Source organism: Apodemus sylvaticus, chromosome 21 (genome assembly GCF_947179515.1).
Source record: "Apodemus sylvaticus chromosome 21, mApoSyl1.1, whole genome shotgun sequence".
Taxonomy (NCBI): Eukaryota; Metazoa; Chordata; class Mammalia; order Rodentia; family Muridae; genus Apodemus; species Apodemus sylvaticus.
In genome coordinates this window covers 7,409,968-7,424,409 of record NC_067492.1, presented here as the reverse complement: position 1 = coordinate 7,424,409, position 14,442 = coordinate 7,409,968, and the positions used below count along the sequence as shown (strand labels likewise).

General features: G+C 50.1%; 1 protein-coding gene across 8 annotated transcripts in view; it reads left to right on the top strand.

The window, feature by feature from the left end:
* Positions 1-11,779, top strand: part of Banp (BTG3 associated nuclear protein) — a 76,797-nt gene extending 65,018 nt beyond the window's left edge. For 5 of the 8 annotated variants that reach the window (XM_052166160.1, XM_052166159.1, XM_052166158.1 and 2 more), the window contains 3 exons: positions 6,109-6,234; positions 9,520-9,663; positions 11,163-11,779. In XM_052166160.1, coding sequence (XP_052022120.1) covers positions 6,109-6,234; positions 9,520-9,663; positions 11,163-11,234 — 342 coding nt within the window. In that variant the 3' untranslated portion in view covers positions 11,235-11,779. The remainder of the gene's footprint in view (positions 1-6,108; positions 6,235-9,519; positions 9,664-11,162) is intronic. The other 3 variants (XM_052166163.1, XM_052166162.1, XM_052166161.1) reach the window with 1 other exon arrangement.
* The last annotated feature ends 2,663 nt before the right edge of the window (positions 11,780-14,442 follow it).

The following is a 14,442-nucleotide window of genomic DNA, read 5'->3' as shown; positions in this document are numbered from 1 at the left end:
CACCCCTTCTCAGGACCCCTCACTCCTTGTAGGCGCCTGTTCCTCTTGCGGCCTTTCCCTGCCAGCCTTAGACAGGAGAGAGAAGTGTGGTGTGACATTATAGCTTGACTCTATCTCTGGAATGGGTCATTTCTAAAGGGCAGCCTCAGTGTGACCATGGGAACAAGGACAGCTGTGTAAGGCTCTCCACTTGCCTCCAGTCCACTCTTGGAAGTGGGTTTTTTTTTGTTGTTGTTGTTTTGTTTTGTTTTTTTGGGCTTTTTTATTTTTTGTTTGCAGAATTTCTCTATTCCCAAAACAACCCATAATGTTAGTGTTTTGGGCTCTTGGTCTTAGTTAAGTCAAAGTAGCCTCTTGCTCATAACACATCATGAGACCTGCCATGAAGAGCAGCTGTCGCGCCATCTTAAAGAAACTTTTCGTTTTCCCAGTGGCTCTGAAGCAGCCGCTGCGCTTCAGTGGGGGAGAGGCTGGGATACTTCTCAGAGTTTCTCAAGACTGCTCAGTTCCCATCACACCTTAGTTTCCGAGTGCTGGGGTCAGGGCCAGACCCTTGGACTGCGTGCTCTACTCCTTGCTAGCAGAGTCCAGGCCACGGAGCTCTGAGGAATGCTTGGACCAGGAGACCCAGCCACAAGTAAGAGGCTGGCAGCCAGGGTGCACAACCCTGCCAGCCAAGTGGGCCTCGCTCTAGTGTGCATGGGGGGGAGCTTTTTTCTCTATGTATGGATATCTGAAGTTCCTCTTCCATGTCTCTGTCAGATAGGTCTGCTCTGCCTGCTTCAGAGCTGGAATTTGGCTTTTTCTTTTAAATAAATTATGTATGTAAGTATAACGTAGCTGTCTTCAGACACTCCAGATGAGGGCGTCAGAGCTCATTACAGATGGTTGTGAGCCACCATTTGGTTGCTGGGATTTGAACTCAGGACCTTTGGAAGAGCAGTTAGTGCTCTTAACTGCTGAACATCTCTCCAGCCCTGGAATTTGCCTTTTGGTTTGTTGTTGTTTTTGTTTTGTTTTGTTTTGTTTTGTTTTTTATTTGGTGTTTCCAAGACAGGGTTTCTCTGTATAGCCCTGGCTGTCCTGGAACTCACTCTGTAGACCAGGCTGGCCTCGAACTCAGAAATCTGCCTGTCTCTGCCTACCAGAGTGCTAGGATTACAGGCGTGCGCCACCACCGCCTGGCCTGGAATTTGCCTTTTAAAGTCACTATTTTGTGTATTTTTTGCATTCTGGTAACTTCTTTACATTAAGATGCTACAAATTCCTACTGACACCTAGCAGGGACGCAGCATTTATCATTGTCACCCCTGTTAGGAAGGGGCCCTAGAGAGTGTGGAGAGGACCCCGGGAAACAGTTAGAGGGGACCATTGGTGGCTCTTCTGAAGGGCATTGAGCTGGCCCAGAGCAGCTGCAGGAGAGGGCAGGAGCCTTTAGAGAGAGGCCTCAGGGTATTCTGGGAAGTTCTCATCAGCCTGTAGTCCATTTGGTAGCCTCAAGGGAAAGCCTTGTTTGTGTTTTGGGAGTTGGACCCCCAAGCCTCCAGTCCCTCCTTGGATCTCAGAAGGAAATAAATGTCTCAGCCTGCATTCTGAAGGCCAGGGACGTTCAGAAGAGGCAAGGCCGCCTGTACAGAGGAGAGGCTGCAGAGGAGTCCAGGACGCTTGTAGAGGCTGCAGAGGGACCGTCCACGCTGTTGGCATTCAGTGGAAGCCAGGTTGCCTGTGTAGAAGTGTGCAGAGGAGGCTTGTTGCCTTCACTATTTCTCAAGGCTCTGGAAGGGCTTTCTGCTTATTGTACTAGGTCCTTGCTATTCCTTGGCTTATGGTCACATCATCCTCATAGCTCTTGTTGTTCTGTTGTTTCACGACCTTCTAGAATTATGGCCTGTGTTTAGATGTCCCGATGTTTGGAAAGACACTTGTCCTTAGGCTAGGGCCTGTCCTTATCCTTTAGGGGCCCTATTTCTAAGTGAGGTCATACTAAGACATGGAGGCTCATCAAACTTGAAGAGATAGTCCAACCCATAGAACCAGGACCACCTCTACCCCAACCCATATCACCATTGGTATTATGTCTGACTTCTCTACCTCAAAGTCCTCCCCCCCACCCCCACCCCCGCCCACCCCCAGGTTAGCAGCAAAGCCCAGCTGTGTTGGAGGCCCACTCTCTTGTTACGGAGAGCTTCATATTGGAAGCATGGCTAGGCTTCTGCTTGGGAGCTTCTCTCAGGCAGCCTGCGTGTGGACTGCCGCACCACCACCTGCTGTTCCAGAGCCTGGGTCCTCTCCTGGCTCAGTGTGCAAGACCACATCTTCCCAGGGCTCTGGAGAAATCACTGCAACCACGGGCTCTAGACCATGGCCTAGAAGGGAAATGTCTGTCGGATGGTTGCATCCCCCCTCCATCCCAAGGTCATGAGGACCTGAGTCTGAATCCCCAGTGCCATGTAGATGCTGGATGCCATGTTTGCTAGGAGCCCCAGTGTTGGAGGCAGGTACAGGTAAATCCAGGGAGGAAAGCATGGAGCTTCGTATCTGGTGAGAAGCCCTGTCTCAGTAAAGTGAGACAGAAAGCAGCAGAGGAAGAATTCTGATGTTTTCCTCTGGCCTCTACATGCCTGTGCCATAACCCCTTTGCCATGAAAACACATGCATATAGTAGTGCATCTCATAGACGCGCGCGCGCGCACACACACACACACACACACACACACACACGTTAGAGGACTTAAAGATGATGGAGCTGAGCAGGAGTGAAGGTGGCCACGGTGGGCAGCGGCTCGTCCATCTCTGCAGGCCAGGTAGGGTTACAGAGCAAGACTGAGTTGCTAGATTTATGTCATCTTGACACAGCTAGGATCATCAGAGAGGAGGGGATCTCACTTAGGAACATGCCTGTAAGGTCAGGCTGTAGACAAACCCAGAGGGCATCTCCTTAATTAGTGGTTGATGTGGAGGGCCCAGCACTTTGTGGGTGCTGCTGCCCTTGGGCTACTGGTCCAGGCTGAGCAAGCCAGAGGAAGCAAGCCAGTAAGCAGCAGCCTCCATGGCCTCTGCATCGGCTCCTGCCTCCCGGTTCCTGTCTTGGCCTTCTTCACTGATGTACACGCTACATTGCAGAAGTGTAAGTCAAGTAAACCATTTCCTCCCCAACTTAGTTTTGTTTGTGGTGTTTCATCACAGCAGTAGTGACCCTAGGGTTACAGAGACCCCAAACTAGAACAGAGACCCAAAAACGTGGTAGCTGGGGATATGGCTCACTGGGTAAAATGCTTGCCACACAGCATGAGGACCCGGATTCCCATCCCAACACTCACATAAAAAGCCTGATGTGACCGTGTACATCTGTAATTCCAGCCCTGAAGAGGTGGGCATAGATTTTCTAGAGTCTGCTGGCCAACCAGGCTTGCCAGATTAGCAATTTCCAGATTCAATGAGGGACCTCAGCTCAACATAGAATGTAGAGAGCAATTTACATTGATCTTAGACTGGTACACACACATGTGCATACACACATGCACACACATGCATACACATACACAACACGGTTTAGGGAAGGACAGCAAAGCACAATCGAGTAGCCTTCTGCTGCAGGAATGTGTGTATAGCTGACACGTTTGTGGGCAGTCTCTACCTGGGCAGGTCAGTGGTTGGAGGTATTACTGGAGAGCTGTCTTTCTAGCACCCCCCTGCTCTTTCTGGAGAAAACTACCAGTTGAGCTAGCACATGGGTTGTGGAAAGATCCTTGTTGGGATGGATCAAGTTAGTGAGAAATAAGTTGAAGCTACTTGGGCCTTTTTCCCCACAGTAAGGTCCAGGCCTTCCTGTGACCACACTAATCTTCACTGGGAAGCCTGTCTACTCTTGGCACAAAGACTTCCTTTCTCTTATTCGGTTGTGCCCTAGACTCTTGGTGGGATTTGGAGTTTCATGTGGAGATACTGCTGAAAGGTGCTGGGGCTTCTTGCATTGATTTTTAGGGCTAGCACCAGTTTTGCATGATCTCAGTTGGGCTGTAAGTAGAGCTGCAGAGTTGACAGCAGATGGAGGAAAAGCAGACAGTGTGTGCCCAAAGCACCGTCCTCCTGGTTCCCTCAGTGTGCTCCTCCCAACTCCTGTCCACTGCCACTCTCTCTTACGTCTGAAAATAATTGGCACTGATTCAGAAATGTGTCAGGGGAGCTGCTGCCAGTGACGCTGGGAATGTAGCAGTGCCTGCTCCTTGTCCTCGGCCGTGGTGTGTCAGTCCGTGCTGTCCCTTGGGGAGCCCCGAGGTCAGCTGCAGGCTTGCTGGCATGGCTGCCTGGAGATGCAGGGTCTGGCTGTTGGCCTGGGTGCCAGCTCTCATGTCACTGCAGTTAGACATTGCCCCATCCCAGAGCCTGCCTGGAGACCCTGCAGCTCGGGGCTCTGGTTCAGATGCAGATGGAGCAGGAAGAGTGAAGGAATCAGAAGTTCATTGTAGGGAGAGATGTGCGAACTTGCCCCTGTGTGCCATGCCATGGTGGCCTGCATTGCTGCATCCTGCTACACTCCTTCCTGCAGCGGTGGGACCCCCAAGAACACTGACTACTTGGTTTTCTTGGGCAGCCAAAATGTACCCTGCTCACCCAACCCAAGCTCATCTCTGCTGTCCTGTAGCTGGGATCTGACTTGGGTTTTTCTTCATCACCAATTTAACATTAAGGTCATACCTCAACCTGTACAATTTTCTTGAAGCACTGCTAGGAGATGCCAGAGACTGGAATGTGGTTGATTCAGGTCGTGTAGTGGGCCTTCTTGTGCTCACTGTGCTCCCCCCCCCCATTTATGTTTGTGATACATACCTGTTGGGTTCCATTGTAACTGTGTCAGTCACAGAGCAAGTGGTCTAGTGTTGCTGGGATCTCTGTAGCCTTGTTTGTGGGATGTGTGGATAGATGCCAGATGTCCTCTGCCCTGCCCTGCCTGCTGTGTTAGGCTGTGGTATTTCAGAGAAGCTCTCAGGACAGACAGACCTTGTTTGGGTACAGCTGGCTCTTCCTGTGTTGTCCTCCTCATGGCTGTCATAGTTCTCCCCTGAGAGTAGCATTTCCTGTCTCTTGTAGCTCTGGCTATCCTCCAGTTCACTTAAGTAGCCAAGGCTGGGTTTCAACTCTGCTTCTCCTTATCAAATGATTAGCCATCATGCTTGGCTAAAAGGTGCTTGTTTTGTTAACTGCCTGGGAAACTCCTTGGAACATTCTTCTGGTACTGGTACTGGAGGAATGGCCCACACAGCAGATCAGGTATTTGTCTGCCCCTGTTGCTGGATGAGGAATGGTCACTAACATTATAACTCCTGAGTGTGGACCAGAGACCCAGGGGCAGGCCCAAGAAGCATGACCAGAATTGGACAGTTTAGGGATGGCCAGGCCTTCCTGGCAAGTGCCCTCCTAGTGAGTATGATGACGGCACCCTGACATGTATCTTGGTCTCCTCGTCACAGTAGCCAGCCAAGGTGACAGCTCACCAGCTCCTCCCTACAGTTGAAACGGATGTGGTCAGATTCCATAGCCAGGGTCCAGGCCTGGTAGCTTTAGTCTTTGAAAGTCATGACTTTCTAAGATTTTCGAAGATGGGAATCTTGCTTCCGTTCATGAATTGGTTGGTAGAGTTACACCTTTGTCTTAATATTGCGAATTCAGGTTTTTCCTACAGTATAACACCTACCATTTAATCAGCTCCATGTTTCATAGAAAAAATGGTTTTATTGGCAGTCCTGGCAGGACAGCACTGGTGGGGTGCTAAGCAGGGAGGGTATTGTTTGCTGCAGTCAACACAGGCAGACCTTTCTGGGAAACTGGTTCTATGATTATAAAAGTTTCCTTAAATGCAATTGCAGTTACCTTAGATTCATTATGGAGGAATCTGTAAAACTGTAACACAAATGGGGAACTGGTTATGTTGTAACTCCTAACTTGGGCTTTCCAAATGTGGCCTGGCTTCTGAGTTACTAGGAGATAGCAGACCAGGCAGCCATGGTGTCAGCACCTCTCCTTTTTCCTACCTCTTCCCCACAAGGCGGGATCTGTGGCTTGACAAGTCCCTGCCCAGCCTATAGCCCCCATTCTGATCTCTTCCAGTCGTGGGGCCTGTGCCAGAATCCCATTCCTGTCAGCGGTGACTCAGTGGCCCAGGCTAATCCCTCCCAGCTATGGCCTCTGGGAGGAGACACACTTGATCTGCCTGCTGGAAATGAAATGATCCAGGTTTGTAAGTGTTTTTTGTTGGGAGATGTGGGTGGCCTAAGCAGTGTTTTCCAGGGACCATGAAGGAAGGGTCAGGTCAAAGCTCTGGACAGCAGGCAGAACCTGCTTGCCATAGGTAGCTGACCCTTACAGAGCCTACAGCAAGTTAGACAGTGCCATGCAGTAAGCCCAGGCTTCCAGATGCTGCCACAGTCACTGCCTCTGTCCGCACTGAATACCTGCCGAGGTCTGAGACTGAGAGCTGGCTTTGGCAGCCAGAGACTTCATAGCAGAGGAGCATGTTAGGGGTTTAGCATAGCTGATAAGGTGTCTGAACAGGTATGTACCTTACATGCAGATGTGTGCATGTGCACACCTATGACCACATGTGTCTGAAGATGTGTATAGGCATACGAAACAATTAATGACATATGAAGACCTATGGCTTGGTGAATGGCCAGTAAGTCAGGCCCATTTGCAGAGCTTGGATCCCTCACCCCACAGAACCCCTTTTGTTCTTGGAGATAGGGCCATTCTCCTATTGCAGCAGTTCTGGTGTTTGTACCTTTCCTTCTGAAACCTGCTGCCCTGCTCTTTAAGGAACACTTGGAGAGTCCCCTTTGCCTCTCCCTGGGTTACCTGGTGGATGGCCTAGAGTAGATCAGGGGAGACAGCCAAGTACAAGCGGGCCATCGATGCTCCATAGACACTGTCCTGTCTGTTTAACCCCGTGTTCTTGCAGTGAGACCAGGAAGCTCCTGTGACTCAGGTGCTGGGTGGGAAATGTTCACGCGTCTGTAGAGCGTGGTTTTGGTAGCCTGCAGGGTTGGCACAGGAACATGTGGGACCCACTGAGAGCCTCAAGAGCTGCTGCGTAGAGCGAGCAGGAGGTGTTCTGGGTGAGTAAGTGTAGAGGAAGAGAGCCCGAGCTGCCCTGGCTGCCCAGGAAGGTCAAGGCCAGCTTCTAGACTGGGAGAGTCTGTCTAACCAAGTCTGCCCCAAGGGCTGTCCCCAAACAGGACTTTCGTTTGCTTTTTCCTAAATATAAAATTCTTGGTTTTGTTTCAAGTTGAACTGCTTGGTCAGATGAAGCAAAGTGCCATGCCTGGAGAAATGTAGTTCTGAGCACAAGTCAGTGCGGAGGAGGAATCCAGAGGCTTCTGTCAGGGACTCTTAGAAGACTGGATTATTTTGCTCTATTCAGGCTTTTCCCCCTGAAAGGGGCCTTGCTTTATCCAAAACAAGGAGTCTTTACTGTCAGCCAGTTGTTGGGCAACTTTAGCATCTGTTGCCCTGCATTGCTCTGAAGAGGCAGTGTGCAGCAGCTGTGCCATAGTGGGTGTGGGGTAGGGAGATGCTGGGTATTGGGGTAGATGTACCAGGCAAGTGCTTATGTGCAGTTTTGAGCTTGCGTGTTTGCACGCCCTCTTTCCTCTTAACCTGAGTTTAACACCGAGAGGCCTGAGGACCAGCTCCCCTGGTTTTTGCACTGCCTGTCACCATGGCCCATGGAGTGGATGACCAGATGTGTGGTTCCTGTCAGGCCAAGGAAACTGTCCTCCGGTCCCCAGATGTTGACATACAGAAGAGCAGCAGGTCTAGAGAGGCATGTCAGAGGACTAGATATGTGCAGGGACAGGCTGTCATTGTTGCTGTTGTCCCTTGGCTCCTCCTTGAGTAGAGTCTGTCAGGGCTTCCATCGGTGAGCAGAGTCATACCGGAAGTGAGACTGACCCAGAAGCCACTGCACTCCCCAGGAAGGAGGTAGATGGACTGCTTGCCAAAGGAATGCTAGGAGTTCTTAGGAAAGACCGACTTGCTGATTCTGTCACTGCGGCCCATCGGAGCCCTCACCCAGGGAGTTCAGCATGAGTTTCCAAGGGGACAGCTATATTCAATCTGTTGGCAGTCATTTCCCCAAATAGTTGTCTCACTTTTTTTAGTTATTCAAAAATATTAAAAAGGGGTTTTCAGTCATTAAAAAAATATTTTCCCACTACCTGTGAACCTGAAGTGTATTTCAGTTTGGCAGACCATCATTAGCATAAAAGACACTGTCCTTTCTTGCAGTGTGTCCTTTAAAAAGGCACATGTCATCTGACAGTCAAGCTAGCACTATTTACAAGTACACCTCTTCTTAGAAGTTGACTGGGTGAGTTTGTGCTGCTGTCTTGGTTGTGGGGAGTTACATGCAATCTTCTCCATACCAAAGGATGGGTGTGCCATCTTGCCAAAGGTGCCTCTAATTCAGGCAGTTCTGTCCATTGTTGGCATTGCATGCCTGGGACTCCTGGCCTTCCCACCTAGGGTAGTCACAATGCTGACGTAGGGCCCGTGGTTCCTGGCAACTACAGATGAGCAGATGGAGGCTGTGTTGCCTGCCTTGAGCCTCCTGCCTAGTCCTGTGAGCATCAGACGGGTTTGTGGGAAGTGAATCAGTGGTAAGGGTATCCAGGGCTGGAGTTACCCCAAGCTTACCTCTCCTCCAGGTCTATTCTGAGGCAGTGTCACTGCTCAGTCAGGATCAGGATGGTGGAAGGATGCAGCTAAAAAGGACTGAAGGGTCCGTTCTGTACTGACCTGCTCCTGGTGTCTCTGCTCACACCCCCTCTAGGAGCCTGGTCACCCTTCACTCTCCCTGCCACAGTAGCTTTTCCTTTCTTTATTTCTGTGTGTGTGTGTGTGTGTATGCGTGCAGGCGCACGTGTGTGCAGAGGTGCCTAGTGTCCTCATCTGAGGACAGGGTTCCTCACTGAGCCGGCACTCACTCACTCTATGGCTAGGCTGGCTGGGAGCTGGCTCCAGCAGGCTTTCTGCTTGGGGTTCCAGGTATACACAGCTGCTGTGATTTGTGTGTGTGTGGACGCTGTAGCTCTAGACTCATGTCCTCACGCTTGTGTAGACGCAGTGACCCACTGAGCCCCCACCCCCACCCCACCCCATCCCCCGCAGCCCCCTCTCCTTGTTGTCTCTCTAACTAAAGTTACTGGCTCTACATGGGCTCTGGCCAGGGTTTGCTAAGCTCTCAGCAGTCTTCAAGTTTTAGCTTATTTGTTTTTGCATGAGCTTTAAAAGACTAATGTCTGTGTGTAGCAAGGGTGTTTCTGCAAGGCTTCGTGTGAATGTGGCAGATTTCATGACAATCGAAGACTCAGCACTCATGTAAGCGGTGTCTCTGCAGTAGGCAGCGAGGTGCCATTGCACTTACATCCACACTGTGGCCTCCTGCTGCTCCTGGACCAGAAGAGGATAGGGGTCTGCTGACTCGCACTCTACTGACCAGCCTGGCTTTGTCCCCAACCCCAGGTACTGCAGGGTGCTCAGCTCATAGCCGTGGCCTCCTCAGACCCTGCTGCTACAGGAGTAGACGGGTCGCCTCTCCAGGGCAGTGACATTCAGGTTCAGTATGTGCAGCTGGCGCCGGTGAGCGACCACACCGCAGCAACGCAGGTAAGTCCTGTCCCTCCCGGTCCCTCCCAGTCCCTCCCAGTCCCTTTAGCCTCCCTAGTGGAGACTGAACTTGGGGCTGTGTCTAACATTCCTGTAGAACTGGGAACCCATGTCGAGAGGCAAGCCGGTCTGGCTTAGGCATGGGGCTTCTGTTTACTCTTAACGCCTGAGATCAGAATCTGCGGGCTCCTCTGATCTCAGCCCAGCAAGGCCAGGTGACCTGGTAGGAGCAGAAGACTTGACAGTCGAGTCTGTCCCGTGAGTCAGGTCTCCTCCCTCTGCATACCTGCAGGCACTGGCAGCTTTCCTGGTGTAGTAAGCAGTGCAGGCTCTTACAGAGGTTTCCGTTCACCTGAACCTGAGAACAGGGCTTTGGCCATAGGCTGGTCAGGATTTTATTTCTCCCAGGAGCTATTGAGGCCTATTGGCCTCAGGCATTGGAAGGGCTTATGGAGCTGTTAGGCCAGGCATCTGAGGAGAAGGGACTATTGGATTCTTTCCCTGAAGGCCTCAGAACAACCTCTTCCAGGTTCTCAGAGAAGAACCTAGGTGAAGACTTCCCATCTGCAGGCCTCAGCTGTGACCCCATCGAGCCTCAAGACACTTCTTCCTTCAGTGTGCCACACAGCTGCCCACAGCCGCCCACTTGATCTCACTGTTTTGATAAAGCCACAGGTTCTTTCTCCTGCCTGGCTGAGCACACAGCTTCCTAGAAAGCACCTGCAGTCCACATCCCTCACCTGGGCTGCACTCTTCCTCGTCCTCTTCTTCTCTTTCCTCTCCTCTATCTTTGTATCCATCCATCCGTCTGTCCATCCATCCATCCATCCATCTATCTATATTTATCTACCTACCTATCTATTTATTTAGAAGTGAACTGAACATGGCCTCAGCATGCATTCCCAGCAGGGAGAGAAAACTTTTTTGTTTGTCTTTAAAAAACAGAAACTTAGATCTACAGTACAAGCTGTCAGGTGCGAGCCGTGGCCTACTGTGTTGCAGGACCAATGCTTACCTCAGCACCAAATCTCAGGGCACTCTTTTAGTGTGCCTGCAGTCTAGCTGAGATGGAAGATCAGTTATTCATTCCAAGGTTACAAATCCTCACCTTGAAGCAGTGACTTCATAGTCTTTCTAATATACTCCACTGGAAGGTGCCATGACTTTAAGCTGTTGTCCAAGGTGCCACTTAGAACACTGGGGCATTTTCTGTAGGAAGTTAGTGTGACCTTGAGGGTCTAGGGAACTATGTCAGGTTGAGAGCATGGTGTGTCTAAGTCCCGTGGCCCCGGTTGCCAGAATTCCCCTGGGTAGGTGTAAGATGTGCTTGTTTCTCTTTAGGTCAGGGCTGGCCTGGTACCCTAGCTTCTGAGGTTGGCATGCCTTTTCTGCTTATGTGTGGAACTTGTCTGTCTGTGTAACACATAGGTGGCTCGCTGGTACACACGTGTGCTGCTGTACTTTTCTAGAACACTTTTCCTTTCTCCCCCACCTTGCAGACAGCTGAGGCATTGCAACCTACTCTGCAGCCCGAAATGCAGCTTGAGCATGGAGCCATCCAGATCCAGTGAGACCAGGCGTTGCAGGAGCACCGCGCCACAGCTGCTCATGGGCCCACCCTGTGCCCTGCTCTCCTGCTTTAGCAAGCAACTGCAGGTTCTGCTGGGCATTCGAGAGCTCCTCCTCCCAGGGAAGGTCCTGGCCACTCCCTGCTGGAAGGCGCCTCAGGGTTTGAGTCTCACTGCTGGTCTCCAAAGGAGAAGCATGGTACAGAGTGTTGAGTACCTTCAGAAAAACAAGAACTACGATATTTTGTTTAAACAGCTTTTTTAATTTGCTATGGTGTTTATAACAAAAAAGAAAATGGAAAAAAAAAAAAAGAAAGAAAGAAAAGAAAAGAAACCAACCAACCAAACAAACAAAAACAGAACAGAAACACAACTGTGGAGTAGTGGAAGCCTGGGCCGTGTGCTCCCTTCAGGGTCCTGATGTAGGTGTTGGAGCCAGCTGGTGATGCTGGAGCACTTCAGGCCTGCTGCTAGGGGAGTGCTCCAGAGGGAGTGCTCCCCAGTGTGATTATGCATTTCTAATGAAATAAAGTGTATTTATGGCCACAGGCTCAGTGTTGTTACCCCATGAGAGGACTCCCCAGGATGGGTCCTGGGACGAATGCTCACCTCCAGGCCCATGCCGCCAGACAGGTCCTCTGGCTCTCTCTTCTAGGGAGCATGAGCTGTGGGTACCCCTTGGGGCAGCAGCTCCCACTTCATCACAGCAAGCCCTCAAAGGCAAGGACATTCTAACTTGTCCTCTGCTGAATGCTTAGGCTCCATAAACTGCAACCCCAGGGGGCCCGGAGAATGCCCTGTGGAGAAGGCAGGACTGTAGAGAAAGCAGGTTCAAGTAGTCACATGTGTGGCCTGTGAAATGCCAATAAAGTCCTTACTGACCGCCAGTGCCAGGCTTGACACTTTTCCCTGAGAGGATTTCAAAGTTATGGTCCCAGATTGTCATGTCTCTGTCTCATGCCACCACATTCTGAATTCCTGGGCTGGTTATTGACCAGGGCACACTGAGGTAGCAGAGGCTCTATGGAATAGACAATTTGACATGGTTGTGGCCATCTTCATAGGAGACTTGCCGCTGTTGGAGATGGCCCTGTGTGGGGAAAATGGGGAAAGGCATGGAGACTGAGTTTACAAAGCTGTGTAACACATCTGGGCAGGAGTCTGGGCAAGAATGGAGAGCAAGAGGAAAGCACACTCGGGAAGAGCATGGCATAGGCCCACACCCAGATACAAGATGGGAGACGGCAGCAGACCCATGCTGGCAGTCAGAGGACTGGAAGGCGACAGTGTGCCATGTGGCCCTGCAGTTGCAATCCTGGGAATACCTGTGTGTGTGCACATGCGCAACAGCCCCATCCATAATGACCTAGAGTGGAAATAGCCTAAAGGACCAGCATCTGAGCAGGTGAGCACAAGTGTGCCTCTCGATACAAATATAGAGGGTTAGTTGACCTTCAAAGGATCGGCACTCTGGCCCACTCTGTGGCATGATGAATTTGCAAACATTTGTAACTGAAAGAAAGCAGAGGTAAGAAGATTGCTTACTGGAAGACTGACAGATTGACAGAAACACATTGTTAGGACCCGAAGAGAGGAACAGCAGCAGCAGCAGCAGCAGCGCACGGGGGATCCTGCACCCTGGGGGTCCCGACACTGCTTCCGGTTGGATAAGGGATATTTGTCTTGTACACCAAGTGACTGGTCACTTGAAAAGGTGAAATGTTTGGTCTTCAATATATCTTGTGGTTATTGTTGATAGACAGATCACATTTGGCAAAGACATAAAAATCGAGGCTATGTGCTAAAGATGCCCATGGAAAGGACATTCTAGGGGGATTTTCAAGACTAGGAGCACGCGCCCCAATGGAGGTTCCCCAGCAAACATGGACCACTTGGAATAGAAATGGATCTTAGGTGATCTATATAAAATTGACTATCTAAGACTGAATACATCAAAACAGGAAAAGATGACTGTCTCCGGACAGACAAGAAGAGAAGTGAATATTTTAAAGTACTCTAAATTGCCTTGAAGAAAAGCATATGCAATCTTCAGCCTTCAGTATCCGAGACCCGTATAGACATGCCACGGTAAAGACTAGAGTGTTTGCTCAGGTGGCCAGTAGCCCTGGTCTTGTCTTTGTAGGACATCACCCAACAACTTGAGAAAGGTCTATTCTTAGATGTTCTCTGGAGCATTGCTAAAGAACTCTGCTTGCCACAGGCTCTGAGCCATGTTGTGTGTTCTCTGACCACATGGAATCGAGGTAGATTTTAATGAGGTAAAAAACTTCTCATAGGTCAAGTATATAAAACTGGACTCCTGAAGATATGCTTCATTGAATAACAGAGATTTCAAAATGTGGAATACATCAGGTGTGTTGAAAAACAGCTGAAGACAACAACCTTGGGATGGGGAAGTAAGTCTACATTCAGATGAGGAAAGCAGTGCTGTGGAGCATTACAGACAGAGGAGCTCCATTTATGCCAGTGTTCAGACAGGATGCTAAGTCCTGGTAAGAAAGGTGACAGAGACAAGCTGCCACTGCCCCTCAGGCAGTAGAAGACGAGACTCTCCCAAAATTGTATGGATGAATTGGGAAACGACAGATGGGATGACATTCTGTCTTGACACCAGACTGGGGTGGGGCAGGAGAAGGAAGGAAGAAGAAAAGAAAGGTTGTTGCTTCTGAATGGCTGAGCTACCTCAGATCAGGAACAGGCTGTGCTTGGTGACATCAAGTGATGTGTCACCCGATACCACAGGTTGAGTCAGTTCAGCCATGCATATTTGGTATATTTTGCAAGTCATGTGACTTACTGTGCTAATAGAACCATGTGATTATCTTAAAAAGAAAAATGGTATGTGAAATTTACCTGTTCATAGTTAAAGAGAACTTTCAGCAAAGTCACAATAGATCTGATCAGAGACATCTATAAGAAACCAGTGACAAATGTCCCTGAACCTGGATTTGGAAAGCCTTTGTGACAAATGAGGATGCCTGGCATCTGGGTATTCTGAGACTGGAAAGTCTATATATTGGATGCGGACACCTGATGGCCATCCGAGGAGCTGAGCCAAAGACCTACGAGCGTGCTTTCTGAGATGCTGAGGCAATGTTACTGAACTAGAGAAAAAAACCAAGGAGAAGCCTCCTCTGAGAAAGTACAGGTTCTCTCAGTGAGGTTTCCTGCAGAAGCCGAATAGGGACTT